The sequence below is a fragment of the Coregonus clupeaformis genome, chromosome 27 (genome assembly GCF_020615455.1).
Source record: "Coregonus clupeaformis isolate EN_2021a chromosome 27, ASM2061545v1, whole genome shotgun sequence".
Taxonomy (NCBI): Eukaryota; Metazoa; Chordata; class Actinopteri; order Salmoniformes; family Salmonidae; genus Coregonus; species Coregonus clupeaformis.
The window spans coordinates 6,678,303-6,701,411 of NC_059218.1; the positions used below are offsets into that span (position 1 = coordinate 6,678,303).

The following is a 23,109-nucleotide window of genomic DNA, read 5'->3' on the forward strand; positions in this document are numbered from 1 at the left end:
AACATTCAGCTCTGGTGGACATTCCTGCATGCCAATTGCACGCTCCCTCAAAACTTGAGACAACTGTGGCATTGTGTTGTGTGACAAAACTGCACATTTTAAAGTGGCCTTTTATTGTCCCCAGCACAAGGTGCACCTGTGTAATGATCATGCTGTTTAATCAGCTTCTTAATATGCCACTGTCAGGTGGATGGATTATCTTGGCAAAGGAAAAATGCTCACTAAAAGGGATGTAAACAAATTTGTGCACAAAATTTGAGAGAAATAAGCTTTTTGTGCATATGGAACATTTCTGGGATTTTTTATTTCAGCTCATGATACGTGACCAACACTTTACATGATGCGTTTACATTTTTGTTCAGTGTATATACACACACGGCCAATTTTACAGAAGACAAACAAAATGTTATTGTTCATTCTATTCTTAAAGGGCTTGACCAGGGACAAAGTGCTTAATCTTAGACAAATATAAACCTATTGTATATGTAGTGTTATACTATGCTCTGTGCAAGTGTGAAAATCTACAGCAATTTTTACAGAAATCATCATTTTACCATTCAAAAATGGACAATGTTCTTTCATACAAATAGTCCCTTCAGAAACATCAACTTCAGCGGTTCTAATCTGATCTAAAGGCAGATATTTGACCTTGACACACATTTATGTAAAACATTGATGATTGCATATAAAGCAATTATGGACAGAGTTAATAAACAGGTATACACAAATAGCTTATACTTATCTCATCAACTAGACATGGCTAGATTAATCAACATGGCTGAGTATGATACGAGTGGTCCATCGATTGGCATTCTCCCATGTTTCTCCCACTGCATGACCACACACACTCACTGTCTGTTCTCTGGAGCTCAGCAAAGAATCAACACACTCAGGAATAATTCAGACAGCATGGATCTTACAACACATAATGTATGTCAAAACATCAAATCAACAAGCTTTGGTCTAGTGACAGGAATTGTCCTGCAAACTTTCATTTCCTTAATTTGAAACTATGAAGATGATAAACAGATCACTGATTTTCCCCTCAACCACGGTCATTCAAGTTCCTTCATTGGTCAGGGCAGGAAAATTGCCCCACAGAGCCCTCTAGTGTTAATCAACATCAACTACAATCAGAGAGAAAGGATGCACCAATGAGTGAATGACAATAGCATTAATCTTTATACAGTATGTTGGCAACGTATGTGATTCAAGCCATATTCTGCTGTGATTACAATTTAACTGAATTGACATTCCCTGTGACTGAGAACTTAATCTAACAATTCTGGATTGGTGTGTGTTGGCAGTGTAGTGCCTCATACTACAGTATATATTAGGTGCAAGATGTAAATAGGTAGTGCTCCAGCCTCTAGCAAAAGACCCCCAGATCTTGTAGGACAGATCCAGGACTCTTGGCTAAGCAGACTTCATAGTTATGTCACCTAATCTTGACTCAGTCTAAGACTTCTTTAGTGAGAAAAGATTTAAATAATCAACTGATATGATTGATCTCAGCGGCAGGCTGTATAATCTACCCTCAGCCCAAGTGCATGTATACCCGTATAGCCAACTGAACGAAGGTTAGTTCTGCACTCTCCCAACTGATGATTGAATTGTCATCTCCCATATATGTGTGAAAAACAACTACTACTTGGTCTACGCCAGAGGCTTCCATTATTTTAGAGTGTTTTGCTATGGATGCATTTGGCTATAATGGAAAGTGTCGGTCAAGAGGTGTGGGACCTGATGGTCAGGGCAGAGGTGGGGATGGGTCAGAGGGTACAGGTATACTGGGGATATGGAGTCAGTGAGCAGTAAACAGGTGTTGTAACCCCCAGCTTGTCCCAGCTCCTTCCATCTGCTACAGGTAGGTGTCATGCTCTGTGCTGCTCAGGCTCTGATTGGAGCCCTGCATGGCTGTGTCTTTGAGGAGGGGGGAGGGCTCGCTGGGTTCAGGGAAGGGGTTGGCTGCGACTGGGGTCGGAGAGTGGTTCTTCTTCCCATTCTTCTCCTCTTTGGTCTTTTTCCTCTCCTTGTCCTCCCCATTGCGCTTGGTTGCCAGGGGCGACTCGACTATGATGGTGGGGTTCTGTCTCAGGTCTTGGTGACTGGGCGGCTCGGCGGCCATGATGGCTTTGGCGCCGTGCATTCTTGGAGGGGACTTGCAGTGCAACTCACCCCGGGTCTCCTTCCAGCGCCGCACTGATGCCAGGTGCTCCTTCTCAATGTTCCGCTCTGACACCGGCAGCTCTATAATCTGGGACAGAGCAAAAGGGGTAGTGGTTAACCATAGTGGTCTTAAACTCTTGTCAGCTTGACAAGGTAGCAGAAATCATGACTAATATCATACTGTTTTATTAAAGTAACACTTTTTTTCAGTTTACACCATAGCCCTTAGCATGCAATGTGGCCATGACATAGTCTCATCACATTCATGTCAGTAATTCTCAAAGTGGCTAAGAACTATGACACAGCATTTTCCAGTATTTGATGTTTCTGGTTCTATAAGTATGGCTGTGGGTGGTTGTGCATGGCCGTACCTCCCGCACTAGGAACCCCTCCTGCATGTAGCGTGTATCTATGGTCTTGAGCAACTCCATGGTCTCATACTGGCCCTGACACGTCTTCAGCTTGTCCTGGGAGCCCAGCATGCACTTCAACAGCACCAGGCCCACCCGGAAGATAATCTTCACTCCTGGACGAACACACACCAGACGGACAGATTAAGTCACACAGAGTCCTGAGATAACACTCCTGGACGAACACACACCAGACGGACAGATTAAGTCACACAGAGTCCTGAGATAACACTCCTGGACGAACACACACCAGGCGGACAGATTAAGTCACACAGAGTCCTGAGATAACACTCCTGGACGAACACACACCAGACGGAGATCCTGAGATAACACTCCTGGACGAACACACACCAGACGGAGATTCTGAGATAACACTCCTGGACGAACACACACCAGACGGAACGATCCTGAGATAACACTCCTGGACGAACACACACCAGACGGAGATCCTGAGATAACACTCCTGGACGAACACACACCAGACGGAGATCCTGAGATAACACTCCTGGACGAACACACACCAGACGGAGATCCTGAGATAACACTCCTGGACGAACACACACCAGACGGAGATCCTGAGATAACACTCCTGGACGAACACACACCAGACGGAGATCCTGAGATAACACTCCTGGACGAACACACACCAGGCGGACAGATTAAGTCACACAGAGTCCTGAGATAACACTCCTGGACGAACACACACCAGACGGAGATCCTGAGATAACACTCCTGGACGAACACACACCAGACGGAGATCCTGAGATAACACTCCTGGACGAACACACACCAGACGGAGAGTCCTGAGATAACACTCCTGGACGAACACACACCAGACGGAGATCCTGAGATAACACTCCTGGACGAACACACACCAGACGGAGATCCTGAGATAACACTCCTGGACGAACACACACCAGACGGAGATCCTGAGATAACACTCCTGGACGAACACACACCAGACGGAGATTCTGAGATAACACTCCTGGACGAACACACACCAGACGGAGATCCTGAGATAACACTCCTGGACGAACACACACCAGACGGAGATCCTGAGATAACACTCCTGGACGAACACACACCAGACGGAGATCCTGAGATAACACTCCTGGACGAACACACACCAGAAGGAGATCCTGAGATAACCCTCCTGAGATAAGTGTGTGTGTTCCTTTGTATGTTTGAATGTGTCTATGATGTATGTAATGATGAGTATGCTGGCGTGTGTGCTTGTCTGTCTAAAGACCCTGCCTCTCTGAGAGTGCTCTCATGTGGCCATAATGTAATGTAATGTGCGTATGTTTACTCTGTATCTCACCCTCACAGAGGAACATGTCCCAGACGCGCAGCACGGAGGCCCAAGGCAGGGTTCTGGAGAAGGCACACATGAACCACTCTGTCATGTACAGGATAGGATCCATCTTGTGCTTCTTCAGGTGGCGGTGGGCCAGAGGAGACACCCGCTTCAGCAGAGCAAACAGGATCTCTCCATCCAGCTGGATCGCCTCCTACAGGAGCACACAGGAAGAACAGTCAGAAAGGAGAGTAGAGGGGGCGAGGGAGAGAGGCAGGGAGGGGCGAGAGGGAGAAAGAAAGTGTGAGAGAGAGTGTGAGAGGACACGAGAACAGACTCCTTCATTTGTTAAATCTAATAGTTTCATTATCTGGACCACATTGTCTGGTCACCCGTTCACTCAGGTCATTAGCTTGTCACGGTCACAGACAACAAGCTACAGGCATGCAATGACAGCAGCACATGCCAGCTAGAGAGCTGGTCCAATAATATGACCTGGCTGCCTGCATTCAACATGATTGTCACCTAAAATTGTACAGCTTTTCTTTTCCAAGACACGGGTGTTCCTGACAATGATAAACATGCTGAATGAATGTTTGACTTTATTTTAGTGACAGGTAAGCTCTTTGAGTTACTCTCTAGCTCTGCCCTTATCAAACTGTATCCTGTATGCCTGATCTTTAAACCCTAGTAAAAGACCTCACCCTGTCACAGCCAACAGTCAGCAAATTCTCTAAAGCACGTGATCTTGGTTCATTTTATTTTTGTGTCTATGTGTTCATTTTGAGTATAAGTGTGAGTGAAGGAGAGAGAATGTGTATGTAGTTTGAAGTTATGTGTCTTACCAGCCCTGCACTGTAGTATCCAGGAAGGTACTTCTCACAGATCTGGACCAAACCCCAGAATGCATCCTGTCAATAAAGCACAAACATAAATTAAACATGACGGTTGGCGTATGCATGCAACATTATCAGAAAACATTATTGTAGCGTGAGTAACAGTATATATGTGTGTGTGTGTGTGTGTGTGTGTGTGCAGGCTCACCTCAGCAGGCATGTGCATTAGCAGCACAGCAGCGATGGGAGCCTGGGCCTGGCAGTAACCCTCCTCTGGCCGGTGCAGAGTATAGGCCTTCAGGACACGGTACAGGTCCTGCTGCCTACATACACAGTAAGCACAATTCAGTTACTAAAAAACTAACAGAAAAATACTGAGACAAAGGCACAAGTAACATCAACAGAAACACAGTGACAGAAACCCAATGCCCCATTCACATTTCTTACCCATGGCCTCCTCTTGCCATAAACATCTCATGGAAGGGGAACTGTCTGTGGAGGTCCCGCTCTATCACATCCACCCACTTAGGGTCTCCTGCCTGGCTGTCCAGCTCCTTAAAAAGAAACACACACACAGTTATTTACATGCTTACACTATGTGTAAAAGTATGAGTAAGTGTGTGTGTGTGTGTGTGTGTGTTTGTGAGATAGAGAGAGACAGGTATTAACAGTGAGGATAATGACTGACCTCGAACTTGCCCTTGTGCTGCTCCCTCTTCACCTTTCCTCCTGACAGGTAAAGCCACGCCCGGCCTCGCAGTGAGGGGGGGATGCCCTTCTGACAGCGCAGCTTCATCTGGGGATAGGAAGTTAGTGCTACGGTCACAGCCACTCATCATTATCATGCACGGTGAGATTAGTTTCAAAATCATGGGAATTCCATCAGCGTAATAGATTAGATATCAAGCAAGGGGGACAGGTTGTTCAAGTACAGTGGCTGGCGAAATTATTCACCCCTCTTGGCATTTTTCCTATTTTGTTGCCTTACAACCTGGAATTAAAATGGATTTTTTGGGGGTTTGTATCATTTGATTTACACAACATGCCTACCACTTTGAAGGGGGAAACAAACAACAAATAAGACAAAAAACTGAAAACTTGAGCGTGCATAACTATTCACCCCCCCCAAAGTCAATACTTTGTAGAGCCACCTTTTGCAGTAATTACAGCTGCAAGTCTCTTGGGGTGTGTCTCTATAAGCTTGGCACATCTAGTCACTGGGATTTTTGCCCATTCTTCAAGGCAAAACTGCTGGATGGGTTCCGCTGGTGTACAGCAATCTTTAAGTCATACCACAGATTCTCAATTGGATTGAGGTCTGGGCTTTGACTAGGCCATTCCAAGACATTTAAATGTTTCCCCTTAAACCACTTGAGTGTTGCTTTAGCAGTATGCTTAGGGTCATTGTCCTGCTGGAAGGTGAACCTCCATCCCAGTCTTTGTTGCCTCTCTGATTAATGCCCTCCCTGCCTGGTCCATTAGCTTTTGTGGGCGGCCCTGTCTTGGCAGGTTTGTTGTGGTGCCATATTCTTTCCATTTTTTAATAATGGATTTAATGGTGCTCCATGGGATGTTCAAAGTTTCTGATATTTTTTTTTAACCCAACCCTGATCTGTACTTCTTCACAACTTTGTCCCTGACCTGTTTAGAGAGCTCCTTGGTCTTCATGGTTCCCCTTGCTTAGTGGTGTTGCAGACTCTGGGGCCTTTCAGAACAGGTGTATATATACTGTGATCATGTTACAGATCATGTGACACTTAGATTGCACACAGATTGACTTTATTCAACTAATTATGTGACTTCTGAAGGTAATTGGTTGCACCAGATCTTATTTAGGGGCTTCATAGCAAAGGGGGTGAATACATATGCACGCACCACTTTTCTGTTATTTATATATTGGAATTTTTTGAAACAAGTTATTTTTTTCATATGTCCATTACATGAAATCCAAATAAAAATCAATTTAAATGACAGGTTGTAATGCAACAAAATAGGAAAAACATCAAGGGGGATGAATACTTTTGCAAGGCACTGTATGTGTTCAATTATTTTCCTTCCACAGTACATGCCCTTAGGCCTTTTCTCCAGGGTGGTTTGTGTACACTATGTGTGTAATAATAAATCAGCTCCGAGTTACATATTGCAAAACAGGTGGGGCTGTGGTGACTGTATTGTGACCTGACATACTGCAGCATCCAAAGCAGTCACTCAACAGGAGTAAAAGGGGTGGCACATAACAGCTTGCAAGGCTACCTTAACATGTTTCTAATAAAGACCAACACATGAATTTGCTGTTTTCGTCAGCAATGGGATTTCTGTAGATCAGCCAGCGTTTGACTGACTTACCTTCTTGTGTCTCTTTGCCATCCACTTGTCCCAGTTGTTGAGCATGTCCAGCCATTTGGCCTCCCTCTGTCTCAGCACCTCAGGAGGGATGTTTTCAGCTCTGTGGGAATCAGGGAGTGACAGACAGACCCAGGGTTATACTACAGCTACATACATCTGTCTCTCCAAACAAAAACTCTGATGTATTACTTGAGACATGAAAAGCAAAAAGGTAGTCAACACAGACAACAGTGAAACAAGAGCAGAGTGAGGGAGGGCGGGCCGAGGGCCAAACAGGAAGTGCCATCCCTCACACAGGAAGTTGTCTTGGAGAAAAACAAAAATACAAGCCGCTTCCTGTAGCTTCTGAAAATCATTCGCCAGAGGAGCCTACATTGTTTCTCTTTCAGAAACAATTATTTCGCTAGAAAACTTGAGCCATATGATCGTAGTGTCCATTGAAACGAGCGGAAATGGAAGAAAATATAAAAAAGACAAGGACAATGGCTGCTATTGTAGCGCCTCTCCAGATGAAAACAAGAGACATAGGAGGAGAGTTGGGCTTGTGCTCCTTCCCTTGAAAGAGAGAAGGCAGTGGATGGAGGCGAGGACAGTAGAGTCGAGGGCAGTTCAGAAGGGACCCTCAAGAGGCCTCTCTGAGAAAGAGCATCTTTATTGCATCCATCTGACAGACACACCAGGTAAACTGGAACGACTGTGGTCAAATTAGCCAAGGGGGATGGAGGAAGGAGGGGTGAACTGTGTCGATGGCGCTGCAGTGGCAGTCTTACGGGCTCCTGACCAATTCTGCTATTTTGTGTTTTTTTACGCTGGTCGTAACTTTTTTTGTAGGTAATGTCTCCACCATCATTTCCTATGACCGAAAACAGCTTCTGGACATTAGAACAGCGATCACCAACCTCGATTTGGATGAAAATGTCTACTTCAACGAGTCGGCAGCTCTGGAAGTTCTGCTTCCTCCAAACCAGGCCCTAATCCCTGGGACTCGAAAGAGGAAGCGGCGACGAAAGAGAGGCAGGCGAGGCGGCATCCTGATGAAACTATGTTGGCAAGCAAATAGTCCGCCATTGTCCTCTGTTCTATTGGCGAACGTGCAGTCAATGGAGAGCAAACAGGACCTTTAAAACGGTCATATTCTATGTTTCTCAGGGCGGACACGGATAATATACAATGAGGACATAATGTACATCTTACTGGTTTTTCTATGCATCGTCAAGACCGGACGGCAGACTCGGGTAAGACGAAGGGAGGAGGGGTGTGGCTCTTTGCTAACAACAGCTGGTGCGCAATCTCTAATATTAAGGAAGTCTCAGGTTTTTGCTCGCCCAAGTTAGAATACCTCATGATAAGCTGCAGACCATACTATTTATTTTTCGTAGCTGTCCATTTACCACCATAAACTGATGCTTGCACTAAGACCGCACTCAACGAACTGTATATGGCCATAAGCAAACAAGAAAATGCACATCAAGAGGGGGCGTTTCTCGTGGCCAGTTATTTGAATGCAGAAAAACTAAATCCTTTTAACAAATGTTTTACAGCATGTCACCTGTGCAACTAGAGGCGACAAAACTCTAGATCACTTTTACTCCATACACAAACTCATATAAGGCCCTTCCTCACCCTCTCTTTGGTAAATCAGACCATAACTTTATCCTCCTGCTTACAAGCAAAAACTCTAAACAGGAAGTACCAGTGACACACAATACGGAAGTGGTCCGATGAAGCGGATGCTAAGCTACAGGACTGTTTCACTAGCACAAACTAGAATATGTTCCGGGATTCATCCGATAGCATTGAGGAGTTTACCACATCAGTCACCAGCTTCATTAATAAGTGCATAGACGAAGTCATCCCCGTTGTGACCGTACGTACATACCCGAACCAGAAGTCTTGGATTAAAGGCAACAGCCGCACTGAGCTAAAAGGCTAGAACTGCCGCTTTCAAGGAGCGGGACACTAATCCGGACACTTATAAGAAATCCCGCTAAGACCGCCGACAAACCATAAAACAGGCAAAGCGTCAATACAGGACTAAGATCGATTCCTACTACGCTGGCTCTGACGCTCGACGGATGTGGCAGGGCTTGCAAACTATCAAGGATTACAAAGGGAAACCCAGCCATGAGCTGCCCAGCGACACAAGCCTACCAGACGAGCTAAGTGCCTTCTATGCTCGCTTCGAGGCAAGCAACACAACCATGAATGAGAGCACCAGCTGTTCCGGACAACTGTGTGATCTCGCCCTCCGTAGCCGATGTATGACCTTTAAACAGGTTAACATTCGCAAAGGCCGCGGGGCCAGACGGAATACCAGGACACGTACTCAGAGCATGTGCTGACCAGCTGGCAAGGGTCTTCATTGACATTTTCAACCTATCCCTAACCCGGTCTGTCTGTAATACCAACTTGTTTCAAGTAGACCACCATAGTTTCCGTACCCAAGAACGCCAAGGTAAACTGCCTAAATGACTATCACCCCATAGCACTCACATCTATAGCCATGAAATGCTTTGAAAGGCTGGTCATGGCTCACATTAACACCATCATCCCAGACACCCTGGACCCACTCCAATTCGCATACCGCCCCAACAGATGACGCAATCTCTACTGCATTAGACACTACCCTCACCCACCTGGACAAAAGGAATACCTATGTTAGAATGCTGTTCATTAACTACAGCTCAGTATTCAACATCATAATACCCTCCAAGCTCAGGACCCTGGGACTGAACACATCCCCTGCAACTGGATCCTAGACTTCCTGATGGGCCGCCCCCAGGTGGTGAGGGTAGGCAACAACACATCTGCCATGCTGACCAACATGGATGGCCCTCAGGGGTGTGTGCCTAGTCCCCTCCCGTACTCCCTGTTAACCTACGACTGCGTGGCTGCGCACGATCATCAAGTTTGCTGACGACACGACGGTGGTAGGACTGATCACCGACGATGAGGCAGCGTATAGGGATGAGGTCGGAGACCTGGCAGTGTGGTGCTAGAACAACAACTTCTCAACGTCAGCAAGACAAAGGAGCTGATCGTGGACTACAGGAAATGGAGGGGCGAGCATGCCCCAATCCACATCGATGGGGCTGTAGTGGAGCTTTAAACAATGTACATTTGTTGATTGCTAGGCATACAAATACGATTATTTGATACATTTGAAACGAGGTCTAGTTGTGGCCGCAACCGGACTAGCAGGTTAAACTAATGACTAAAATGAATGAGTCACTCGGAAAAAAACGAATCATGACTCTCGAGTCAGTAAAGAGTCATTCAAAAAGAACAAATCGTTTGTGAACTGCACATCACTACCCCCAAGCCATAAGACTTCTAAACAAGACTGCTAAATAGCTACCTCCATTTACCCTTCGATGACTATGCACACACACTGGACTCTACCCACACATATACTGTACTTACACTGACACCAACACACACAGAGCAGAGACTATAAACTGACAATGATCGACCTGTATATAGCCATGTTATTTTGATTGTTATTCACTGTGTATTTATAAAAAAAAAAATATATATATATATATATATATATATATATTTAACTCTGCATTTGATTTTGAATTATACTGTGTCATGGTCCTCATTATAAATAGCCTCTCCTTTTTCTCAGCGATGAATGAAACGAGGTCGTATGTTGTAGGTTACATAAATAAATAAAAACCTAAGGAGAGGCACAGACCTCAGAAATATCAAGCATACAAGGCAATAGAACATACACACACACAGATCCATGAACACACAGATACCACTGTTCTGTCACAGTGGCAGCAACTGTGGTAGCCGTAGTAGCATCATTAGTCAAAGGACAACATGACCTTTCCCTTCCAACGGAGCACACCAAACAGCCAGATAATCATTCTGCAGAACCCATCACAAAAAGGCTTCATAATAAAAAAATACAGTTTGGACAGGCTAAAACTAACAAGCTCTTCGCCTAAGAGGCTTTGACAAGTCCCCTTTATGTTGTGATTTTTTACATTTTTTCTAGGGACTGCCTTGCAGTCATTAGTCTACATCCAACAAAATGGGCTGAACATTTAGGCCTGCATTCTCTTTCAAACTCCAGCAGATCATATGACATGACAGATACTAGGACCTAAAAAGCCAGAATGAAAGACAAGGGGTCACTCATGCCGTGCAAACAGCAGTGCCTCACACAAGCACCTGCTTTACAAGGTAGACAAATACCAGGTAGTACAAAGGGCTGAGCGCAGCACAGACAGACAGGGATTGGCATTAGCCTGGCTGAATTAGTGCAGACTATCAGATTACAGTTATCCCGGGTCGAGGGTGATCTCAGGAAGCTCTAAGCAAACAGGGACAGGTGTAGTCCAAATACTATCATTTTGAGCACTCACTCTCAAATACAAAACACCATACAAACAGTTTAGAGTGCTAGGATGTGGCATGCTTTTTATCACATCTTAGCACTCTAGGAGGAAGGGCCTGTCATTGGTGGGGGAGGAGCAGCGTCTGAGCTCTTCCTACTCCTCAAAGGAAATTAATCCTCAGACAAAACAGTGGAACACTTGCCACAGCCTGTGAAGCACACAGAAAACAGGAAGCTCTGAGAGAACATTCCCCTAGTTCTGTTCCCTCCCCACTCCTTCTCCTGGTGCTCATCAACCACTCACAGGGGGCCTAAACACGAGAGAAATGCAGATCACAATAGGTTGTATGTAGAGTCAGAAGGCGTTTGTTTGGACCAAGTGGTGACAGATCAGGCAGGTATTCTGTTTTGCAGGGAACCAGCGGCTCATGTTGCACTCAGTGGCTAAAATCCATATTAGTGTAGAAAAGACAATGGCCGTGTCCGAATACCCATACTTGTGTTCTAAATAGTAGGCTTTTTGGGCAAGCAAATTTTTTTATCTGATCCTACAGCCTTCTTAGACTCAACAACCCTGAATCAATTATCAGCAGACAAAAAATAATCAATAAAACAGAGACATTGTTAAAAGATTGGCGCAGATGAAAAACACCAGGAAAGGACGGCTTTCCCATAGAATTCCATTTAACATTTTGGGACAAAGTAGCACCCCTATTTAGACAAATGACAACATGTCACTCAATTCAGTGCTTCCTAGTTCCATGTATCAAACAGTTATTTCAGTTATATTAAAACCAGGAAAATCTGGAGAGTCCACTGCTGATTACAGAACCATAAGTTTAATAAAATTGTGACAAAATAATAACAAAGCTTATTAGCAATAGAATGGCAACCATCCTACCAGACTTGACACATATCAAACAGGGTTTATTAAAAATAGACAAACAAATACAATAACATGTTTCAGTTTAATACAATACACCAAAAAACAAGTTATAGATTTATCAATGGCTGTTGATGCCGAAAAGGGTTTTGACCGTCTTGAATGGCCTTTTCTATTCGAAAATAGAACATTTTATAATATGTGACATTTCAAAAATGTAGTATGCTTTAAAGGGTAACTCTCAACCCCAATTTCAGCCTTTACCCAACCCCTTCAAAAAAATAAAAAATAAAAATCTATTCAGTTGAGAAGTTGTGGGTGGGGGGGAATTGCTCATAAATATTAATTTTGGGGGTGGGTAAACATAGTTGTACCTGATCCCAACACTTTCTCACTAAAACATACCCGAAGTCCACTGGCACGCTCTGATAATCAAATTAAGTGCATCGTGAGCAAATACAGCTTTGGACAGTTACCTCACAGTGGTAAGAGTGAGTTTTTGACATCGATTGCCACTTGCGGTGTAAATTCAAATCCTCCATGGGGCGCTATAAAAAAATAATTGAAATGTGGACTCACATGTATTGCGGTATTGTGTTGGGAAGAAAGTGCAATCATCACCTTGAAAATGAAGATTAGGGCCTCAATTCAATCCAACCCGCATTGCAGTATTTACACAGTAGCTCTTTTTCCAATTGTCAAATTAACTCACAGATTGGTCTTGGGTACTGTATAAAAACCTACAACTACTACCAGGGCGACACCTCTCGCGGGTATACTTTCACTTTTCAGAATTTGCTTATGGCCCGATACAGCTCGTTGAGTGTGGTCTTAGTGCCAGCATCGGTTTGTGGTGGTAAATAGACAGTTACGAAAAATACAGATGAAAACTCTCTTGGTAAATAGTATGGTCTACAGTTTATAATGAGGTATTCTAGACTTGGGACTTCCTTAATGTTAGAGATCGCACCCCAGTTGTTGTTGACAAAGACACAAATAACTCCCCCCGATCTTACCGGACTCTGCCGTTCTGTCCTGCCAATGCATAGAAAAACCAGCTAGATGTAAATGATCCATGTCCTTGTTCAGCCATGACTCCGAGAAGCATAGTATATTACAGTTCTTAATGTCCCGTTGATGGGATAGTCTCGAATGGAACTCATCCAGTTTATTCTCCAGAAATTGCACATTCGCCAATACAGTGGGTAGAGGCAATTTATTTACTTGCCGCCATAGTTTCATCAGTGTGCCCGCGCGCCGGCCTCTATCGAGCCATCTCCTCCTTCTTCGAGAGTCGGGGATTTGGGCCTGGTCTGGAAAAATCTATATGTCCTTCGCCTTTGACTCATTGAAGTAGAAGTCCTCGTCCAAATCTAGGTTAGTGATAGCTGTTTTGATGTCCAGAAGCTCTTTTCGGTCATAGGAAACGATGGCGGAAACATATGTACAAAACAAAAGTTACGTTCCAAACCTCTCTGCCAACAACCGCTAGTTTTCAGTTTTCCCCTCCCCACTCCTAGACAGTCCTAGCAAATTCTTGCTTGAGAAATTGCTCTTTGCTAAGAAGCTATTTTTGTTTATTTTTCAACAAAAATATGCCTTTCAGCCACCAGTAAATATACTAAATTATTAAGAAGTTTCAAAATACTTTAACTTCACTCAATCTTAAAAGAAAAGGAGAAAAAAATGGAATGGAATGGACTCTACCTACATGTGTATTTATCCTACTGTTTTTACCAAAACCGTCCCGAGCACACCTGGTCGTGCTGCTCATCCAGTTTCTGCCGCTCTGCCTGCGGCTATGGAACCCTGACCTGTTCACCGGTCGTACTACCTTGTTCCGGACCTGCTGTTTCGACCCTCTCTCTCCCCCCTATGAAAAGCCAACTGACATGTACACCTGAGTTGCTGACCTGTTGCACCCTCTATAACCACTGTGATTATTATTTGACCCTGCTGGTCATCTATGAACATCTTGAAGAACGATCTGACCTTAATGGCCATGTACTCTTATAATCTCCACCCCTCAGAGCCTGGTTCCTCTGTAGGTTTCTTCCTAGTTTCCTGCCTTTCTAGAGAGTTTTTCCTAGCCACCGTGCTTCTACATCTGCATTGCTTGCCATTTTGGTCTAGGTTTCTGTATAAGCACTGACAATTGCGGATGTAAAAACGACTTTATAGATACATTTGATATCAAATTTGATTGATTTTAATAGAAAAAAATTACACTAAGGTACTTCATTGTTACCCAGAAATGATTTGATAATGAGATGAAAACATCTGCATTGGGTCTTTAAATGCCAGGATGTTATACTCATTTTGGCTTTTCATAAAGTAGAAATCGCTGCACGCTATTGAGGAAGAGAATCATCTTTTCACACACGGGTTTGACAACAGTTGATAATCAGATGAACAAATGGTGGGGAACAAGTTTGATTGCGCATTAGATGACGCCTTCTCAGTGTGGATGAGCATTTTGTTCATATTTGTTGCTTACTACATAGGCTACGTTTTTACTAAACAGTACGTTCTAGATAGTATGTAGTATATTAGCACACAGTAGGCTATGTCGTTTTAGTAAGTACTCCTCCCCTTCCTTCTTCTTAAAAAGCTCTCGACGTGTATCCCATGCATGCAGGATCCATTCACACAGTAGACGGACTGACGGCTTCTGTATTTTCCCCGGTCGGTGTGAGTGCGTGGTTGCCAGACAGGAGCCACTCTGTGTATTTTTTTCGCAGGTTATCCTTGAAAGGCTTGTTCACAACTACGTCCAACACCTGTAGCTGGCTTGTCATTCCCCCTGGTATGATCACAAGATCCCCGTTCATTGCTCGCACCTGACTTTTCACGGGCTCAGTCAGATGTCCGCGGAACGCATCCAGAACGAGCATGTTCCTCCTCTTCCTCAGTCCCCCGTAGCGTGCGCCCCACACAACCTTTAGCCAGTCCACTACAAGCCCCGACTCCATCCAGCCCCTTCTCCTGGGCGCGACAATAATGCCAGCTGGCATTGGGTCCTTTGGCACAGTCTTACGCTTAAGAATGACATACGGGGGGAGTTTGCTGCCACCAGCGAGACATGTCAACATGACAGTGACGCGGCTCTTCTCGTTGCCCGTTGATTTCACCAACACAGACTTTTCTCCCTTTCTATTGACAGTCACCGATGTTGGCATGTCGAAATAAACGGGTGTCTGATCAGCATTGCCGATCTGATCCAGCGGGTAGGAGTGCTTCTTCCTCAGGTTGATAACAAAGCGCTGAAACGAAAGCAGCTTCTCTCCGAAGTCTGACGGCAGGCGTTGGGCCAAACTCGTTCTCCGTCTAAGTGACAGTCCATTACGCCGCATCATCCTACGACACCAGCCGAGGCTGGCTTTAAATCCAGTGATGTTGAGCTCTCTGGCGATTTCCAGGGCCTTAACCTGGATGACAGCTCTGGTAATGGGCATTCCCTCACTTCTTTTTTTATCTCCCCTGACATGATTCCAATAGTAGGCAAGACAGATTTCAGCCACGGCCACTTACAACTGTAAAGTCAAAAGCACTTTACAAGGCAGCAGTACCCGGCCTAACATAACACACATTGGTAAACAAAATGAGAAAGGGAAAAACAATGCCATACAACACAAAGGCTGTCAAGTCTCCTTGGAAGCATAATATGTACAATATGTTACGAATTCCAATTTGTTGTGGCTAACGCTAACCTTAGCTAGCTCTAGGAGTTAGGGGTTAAGTGTTAAGATTAGGAGTTAGGTTAAAGGGTTAAGGTTAGGGAAAGGGTTAGCTAAAAGGGTTAAGGTTAGGGGAAGGGGTCGCTAACATGCTAAGTAGTTGCAAAGTTTATAAAATGTAGTAAGTTGTTGTTAATGAGCTAAAATGCTAAAGTTGTCCGTGATGAGATTCGAACGCGCAGCCTTTGGGTTACTAGACATTCGCATTATAGGCCTTAAGTATCCTTCTATCTTATGCAACCATACCAAACGTAACATATCATACTAATTTGAGTGTTCCGGATTTACTTTTATTATGTTACGTCTAGTCTATGAGACCAGTCTGGAGTGTAACACTGAGCAAGAGGAATAACTGTTTCTGTTGGCCTCCAGGGGTAACAAAATAACAGGCTACTGATAAAAATATGGATTGCATATTAGAAAATGACAAACAGTAAAGTGGTGTGTGAAGTCAGATGACAAGGGGTCAATCAGATGACTAATCTGTAATGAAGGAAGACGCACTTCTTATGAAAACGTTTTGACAATTTAGAACAGTCATGTCTGTCAACCACAGACAGAGCGAGCTAGCTAGCTACGTCATTTCTGATGGACAATTCTAAACAGATGGGTCATACTTACGATTGTTCTGAATATTGTTGTGCACCCCCAATAAATCCATATTTATCCGTCTGTCTCTCACTGGTATAGCCATTTAGTTCAGAGTCCGAGCTGAAAGAGTTGCCTTCTCCATCTGTCAGTGCCAGACTTTCTCTTGTGCTCCGCAAACTTTTGTGGGACTCTGCTGACTTAAGTCCATTACCTGGTTCTATTCTTGCCATTTAAACCACTAGCTCTCTCTAGCTTACTTCTTAAAATATAATTAGTCAAGTAAACCTTCCATTATTGAATTCTAACTCAAACATTTCAGTGAAAACTTTAGCTAGGTAGCTAGTTTTTGGTCGTCCAACATCATGTCATAAGCTGACCATTGCATCGTCGCAGTTAAATCAGTGACCTAGCTAGCTAGCCTTAATCAAAGCAACTAGCTAGCTCGACTAACTAATATGTTAATAAACGTTAACTCACCAACCAACTAACGTTAGCGAAATTAAAAACAGAAAGTCAGATTCAATGAATGGCAACTAGATAGCTAACTGGCTATGTTAGCTAACCGCTAGCATTGCCAGTGAGAAGCATGCCACTAGCTGTCGAACAACAACAACACCACAAGTCAGAACACAAAAATCGGTCTACTTCTAACGACTGTTCAGCCCAATAAAACAATTTAAATCAAATGACAATCAACCTCTCACAGGCCTGGCAAGTCTGAAGAGTTGATGCACAGACAGAAGGGGTAACCCAGGCATGTCACAGGGCTATAAAGCGGAAGCATCCGTTTAGAACGTTTTCTCACCACCAAATATGGTAGTCAGAAGAAGTCCAGGCGCAGGTAGTGGGAGAGGATGGAACTAGGTGAAACTAGGCCGACATTCTGCTAATTTTCTCATCGATGAAACATCTGATTTCAATACCTTTTTCTGTTCCCAAAACTAAAATGTGTTACGAACACAGTGTACTAATTTTTATAGACTTGACGCTTTGCAAACGTTTTTTAAAAAGTGCTTTGTTTAGAAGGATCTCACTGGTCATCCCCAAAGCCAACACCTCCATTGGCCGCCATTCCTTCCAGTTCTCTGCTGCCAATGACCGGAACGAACTGCAAAAATCTCTGAAACTGGAGACTCTTATCTCCCTCACTAACTTTAAGCGTCAGTTGTCAGAGCAGTTTACCGATCACTGCACCTGTACACAGCCATTCTGAAATTAGCCCACCCAACTACCTCATCCCCATATTGTTATTTATTTTGCTAATAAGTTATTTATACTGCACCCCAGTATCTCTATTTGCACATCATCTTTTGCACATCTATCATTCCAGTGTTAATACGAAATTGTAACTATTTTGCACTATGGCCTATTTATTGCCTTACCTCCATAATTTACTACATTCGCACACACTGTATATATATTTTCTGTTTGTATTTTTGACTTTATATTTTGTTTACCCCATATGTAACTCTGTGTTGTTGTTTTTATCGCACTGCTTTGCTTTATCTTGGCCAGGTCGCAGTTGTAAATGAGAACTTGTTCCCAACTGGCTTACCTGGTTAAATAAAGGTGAAATAAAAAAAGGAGTGCAAGGTCGAATTGACTTTGTGCACACGCGCGCTACACAGAGGGGGCGTTCCCAAACGGAAATATGCAAATACATGCTACAACGCGCCAATATGATCTCGCTAGCTCGTGCTTGGCTTAGCCACCTCCTTGCTTGTTCTGCCCACTATGCTTCATTAGCTACCATTGTAAACGACACAGATGAACTATTTTGGGTTAGTTATAAATATCTTCGGTTGATGTTTCGGAACTGCTAGCGTCAGCTGACTGTCATGGAGGCAAAGACCACGTTCCAGGTCGTTTCTTATTTAGTAAAATATGAAAAAGATTGGATACCTTTAGTTCTCGGAAACCACATCAATATGGTAAAGAATGATTCTGCATGTGATGTGTGCATATCATATGGATGTGGTTCCAGACAAGCTAAACACTTGTCCTGAGGTTGGGCGATCTTCTGCGCAGAGCGACTACAACAAAGATCAGCCGAAACGTGCCCATAAATCTCTGCTGCTGCATCAGCTGTTTTGTTCTTTGACTACCACTCTCTTAACTTATAGTTGTCGCCACCTTTCGATGCATTTAGCTAGCTACATGTCCCAAAGTAATGCTCCAAGAGATGGGCTAAAAATACATGTCTATTTTGCAGTGGCTATACTTAATTGTGAGTGCACTGGGGTAAATGATTCCACAGAAATTAAATGGTAAACTCATTGGATGATTCTCAAAATGTTTGTCTGGCTTCAATCCTTCCAAAATGACTGGTGCAGGTAGTAGGGGATACTGTTAGTCCCAAGGTTCGCCAAAGTATATGTTGTCTCCCTTAAGAAAACATATTGCAGTCAGAATGCAGTATAACTGAAGTACACTGTAGTATGAAAAATGTATGCACTCGCTACTGTAAGACGCTCTGGATAAGATTGTCTGCTAAATTACTAAAATGTAAATGTAAAAATGTATGCTGCAAATACTGCAGTAATTTTGCAGTGTAACTGCAGTAACAGTGCAGTATAACTGCAGTTCAATTGCAGTACAGAGCCAATGTGAGATGTGTGTAATCTGAGCTGGGACATTGTCCAGGATGATTAGTGATGTTCCAGCCAGACAGCCCTGAGCACTATGAGTGATTTATTATTAGCTAATATTATTATTTATCTATTTATTATTAGCTTTATTTACTAATAAAATGCATTTTCATTATATTATTTTATTTCATCAGGCATTATCAAAGACAATTTTGCAATAATTAACCTTGAAGGTGTATCCCATATTTGCTCAGAGGTGCTTTAGTTGATATCAGGTCAGCTATTTGCACTCTTAAGAGTTGGAAGTGTCTGTCCTATATCTAGGAGATATAAGAAAGCTTAGGAAATATTTTCTGGGACATATTTAACCCTTTATTTTTGTTGGCACAAACCTACCTCCATATTTCCATTAATTTGTATGGGTTACCTTCAGACAAGTCCCGTGAAACTCCCCTTTCTGACTATGCATAAATAATAAACAGAGTAGCAGCAGTGTAAAAGAGGGGGTTGGGGTGGGGGGGCAATGAATAGTCTGGGTAGCCATGATTAGCTGTTCAGGTGTCTTATGGCTTGGGGGTAGAAGCTGTTAAGAAGCCTTTTGGACCTAGACTAGTACTGCTTGCCATGCGGTAGCAGAGAGAACAGTCTATGACTAGGGTGGCTGGAGTCTTTGATAATTTTTAGGGCCTTCCTCTGACACCGCCTGGTATAGAGGTCCTGGATGGCAGGAAGCTTGGCCCCAGTGATGTACTGGGCTGTAAGCACTACCCTCTGTAGTGCCTTACGGTCGGAGGCCGAGCAGTTGCCATACCAGGCGGTGATGCAACCAGTCAGGATGCTCTCGATGGTGCAGCTGTGTAACTTTTTGAGGATCTGAGGACCCATGCCAAATCTTTTCAGTCTCCTGAGGGGGAATAGGCTTTGTCGTGCCCTCTTCACGACTGTCTTGGTGTGTTTGGACCATGATAGTTTGTTGGTGATGTGGACACCAAGGAACTTGAAGCTCTCAACCTGTTCCACTACAGCCCCGTCGATGAGAATGGGGGCGTGCTCAGTCCTCTTTTTTCCCCACTTTAGTAGTGTGAGTGGGGTTGTGTGTGCATGAGAGAAAACCCATGAGTTGACCACAGTCGCCTACCAGTCTGTGGCACCCCTGGCACTGGCACAAATACTATAGGTCGGCTAGCACGTGTCCGTCTCGTGGTTGAAGGGCACTCCTTTCATGCTCTGCCTCCACTGGACTGTGAAGAGCTCAGATCACAACACATCACATGCAGCATTGTTCATCATGTGGGTGGATATGGAAATAGGTTTGGCATCTGTATTCAATACATAGCCTGCAGATATGGGCCTGTTTTGGTGGTGACACACAGTGGCACATTACAGTGTTCAAGGTCACACAGGCTCATATGCCATGTCTGACACGTGTGGAAAAAGAGAGCGAGAGAGTGAGTGAAAAAGAGAGGAAGATAGAGATGAACTGAGAAAGAGAATGACATGGTGGAAATAGGATTACAAAAAAGGGATGTGCATGACAATGACAGAGAGAGGGATAGTTGGTTGGTCACATAATTGCAAGAAATACACAAACAAGAAACAAAAATAAAATGGTGACTAATCTGGACTAGTGGCTTTGGGCTTTGGTAGGCCGTCTTCCACGTAAAGGAAGATCATCACACAGTTGAGGGTCAGGTTAGCTCTTACATTATGCCAAAGTCCTTTGATGAATGCTTGGGAGGTATTCAAGGATATTGCAGGGGGTTGACAGCACGCTATCCCTGAAGGGTTGAAAAGGAGACCAGCATTTGACCATGACAGTAAGGCAAACTCATTAAGCCCTTACTTATCAAGACAGGCCTAAAATAGCCCATCTTCATAGAGCTGACCTCACCAGTGGAGGTTAATCTGCAGGCTGGGCAATGTTTCACACTGCTAGTGAAATTTGTCACAGGCAATGCCATCACATGGAATGCTGCAATCAACAGAAGTGCATAATCTCATGACAGTCTCATACTGTTTTGGGGTTTTGTGGGAAACCGGTTTTAGCCTCTACTCATAACGCATAGTCACAAAAAGTCAGAGGCATGAATTTTAGTACAAATACTATATTCTTTATTTGAATATTTTACAACTTTGAAAACATATTTGCAGAATCTAGTTCTGCATTATTACACTTACATAGCTTTCATACTCAAACATTGCTTGCTTAGAGAACAAAAAATCCTTGTCTTGACTGCAGAAGCACCATCGAAAAACTAATGAGAGCGTGGACAGAAAGAGAGGAGGGGGACATAATTGATATTGAACACTGAGCAACATACAAGTCCAAACGAGACAGGCTTGCATTGCCAGACAAGGCCTCTTGATAGGATGGTACAGATCTATTTGTTAAGGCGGAATCGGTCCTCACCATTATCAATAAACAGCACTACAACCTGCCCCGCCCTTCCTGGTTCAGCACATGTAACAGATAAGTGTCCTTAAACCATAGAGGATGACTTCTCGTCTCAAAATCAGATCAGGTATTAGGGGGCACATTTGCAGGTAAGAAAATTCCAGTAGTACAAATAGCTTGTCATGCAAAGATAGAATGCATAGGACAGATGATATTCATGAAATTAAGTCTCAAAGGCTACAGAAAACGTACTTAAACCAAATTGAAATAGTATTTACTCCACAAACGTAAATGTAACCATTGACGTTCTTTTCAATTATTTGTATACTAAAGTAAGCTAGATGATCAATACAGTGACAACATTGGTCTCCATTACACTGTTAGCCTGACTGCAGGGTTTAGATTAGAAGCTGTACCCTGGTCATGCTTGTGAAGCTATGGCTTTCCTTATTTGGTTTCTTTAAGGATTCAAAAACCTGCATTGTTGTTTGTTTCTCACATACTACCTGTCACATGTAACTAGAGCCACACATATGTTCAAACCCGTTCTGGTCACATTGTATTCTAGGCACAACTAAAAAGACACCTTAGTGGTCTTTGACTGTTTTTGCACCGTAAATACGACTGGGCATCATTCCCCACAAGCAGAATGACGGTTTACCTGTCAAACTGATTGACAGATATGCTCTCAATTTTCAAATAGAAAATACATTTTATGTTACAGTATTGGTGCAGATTAGTCTCCAAACCAAAATGAACACAAGAGGGAAAAGATAGCAAGTACTCCTCTTTGGTGCGCCGGCTTCATAACAGAGCAAACATTGGCTAACAATGAAGACGGGTGTGTATTCTGCTATTATGCAGAAGAATCAACAGCATGCCAAGACCAGAATAGGATGATCAACTTCAAGCTTTCATGAAATAATGAAATTGCGCACACACAGACACACATAAATGTACAGTCTTAAACACATTTAATTGACAAAATAAAAGCAGCAGGTAATTATTATTGGGAGACAGAACAAATCTAGAACAAAACTACAATTTTGAGATGACACCCACCACACAAAGACTGATTCTTGCTTAATAGTAAGATGGCATGATTCTTATTTGCCATCCATTAAGCAAAATATAGCTTCACAAAATAATCAAACGGTGAATCCATATGTTGGATAACATTTCAACTGTCACATCATGGCTCTCAAACTAATAACATTAAGTTATAAAAATAAAACTTTGTTTAATAATTCATACCTGACCTATTGTTTCGGTTGAAAGCATTCCCAGATGCTACCATTCGCTTTGCAAGTTAACACATATCAACAACATTCAAACAAGAACCTACACCCACATATACATATACATATATATATATATATAACACATATATATATATATATATATATATATATATACATATATATATATATATATATATATATATATATATAACACACATACATACATACATACATACATACATAACATAGACACACACACACAAAA

General features: G+C 43.2%; 1 protein-coding gene across 1 annotated transcript; it reads right to left on the reverse strand.

Moving 5' to 3' along the window:
- Positions 1 to 301: 301 nt before the first annotated feature.
- LOC121541778 (TBC1 domain family member 10A) lies at positions 302 to 17,683 on the reverse strand. The gene is made up of 9 exons (XM_041851071.1): positions 16,651 to 17,683; positions 7,059 to 7,158; positions 5,401 to 5,508; positions 5,160 to 5,266; positions 4,921 to 5,035; positions 4,722 to 4,787; positions 3,901 to 4,090; positions 2,541 to 2,695; positions 302 to 2,257 (listed from the first exon to the last, which is right to left on the reverse strand). Exons 1-9 carry the CDS (start codon positions 16,848 to 16,850, stop codon positions 1,862 to 1,864), a joined length of 1,437 nt encoding a protein of 478 aa, XP_041707005.1. The 5' UTR covers positions 16,851 to 17,683; the 3' UTR covers positions 302 to 1,861.
- Positions 17,684 to 23,109: the final 5,426 nt, after the last annotated feature.

Coding starts and splice junctions, on each gene's coding strand:
- LOC121541778 (XM_041851071.1), bottom strand. CDS start 16,850: ATGGCAAGAATAGAACCAGGTAATGGACTTAAGTCAGCAGAGTCCCAC. Junction 7,159..16,650: donor CAACAATATTCAGAACAATC/GTAAGTATGACC, acceptor TGATTCCCACAG/AGCTGAAAACATCCCTCCTG. Junction 2,258..2,540: donor AGGGGTTCCTAGTGCGGGAG/GTACGGCCATGC, acceptor GCTCTGTCCCAG/ATTATAGAGCTGCCGGTGTC.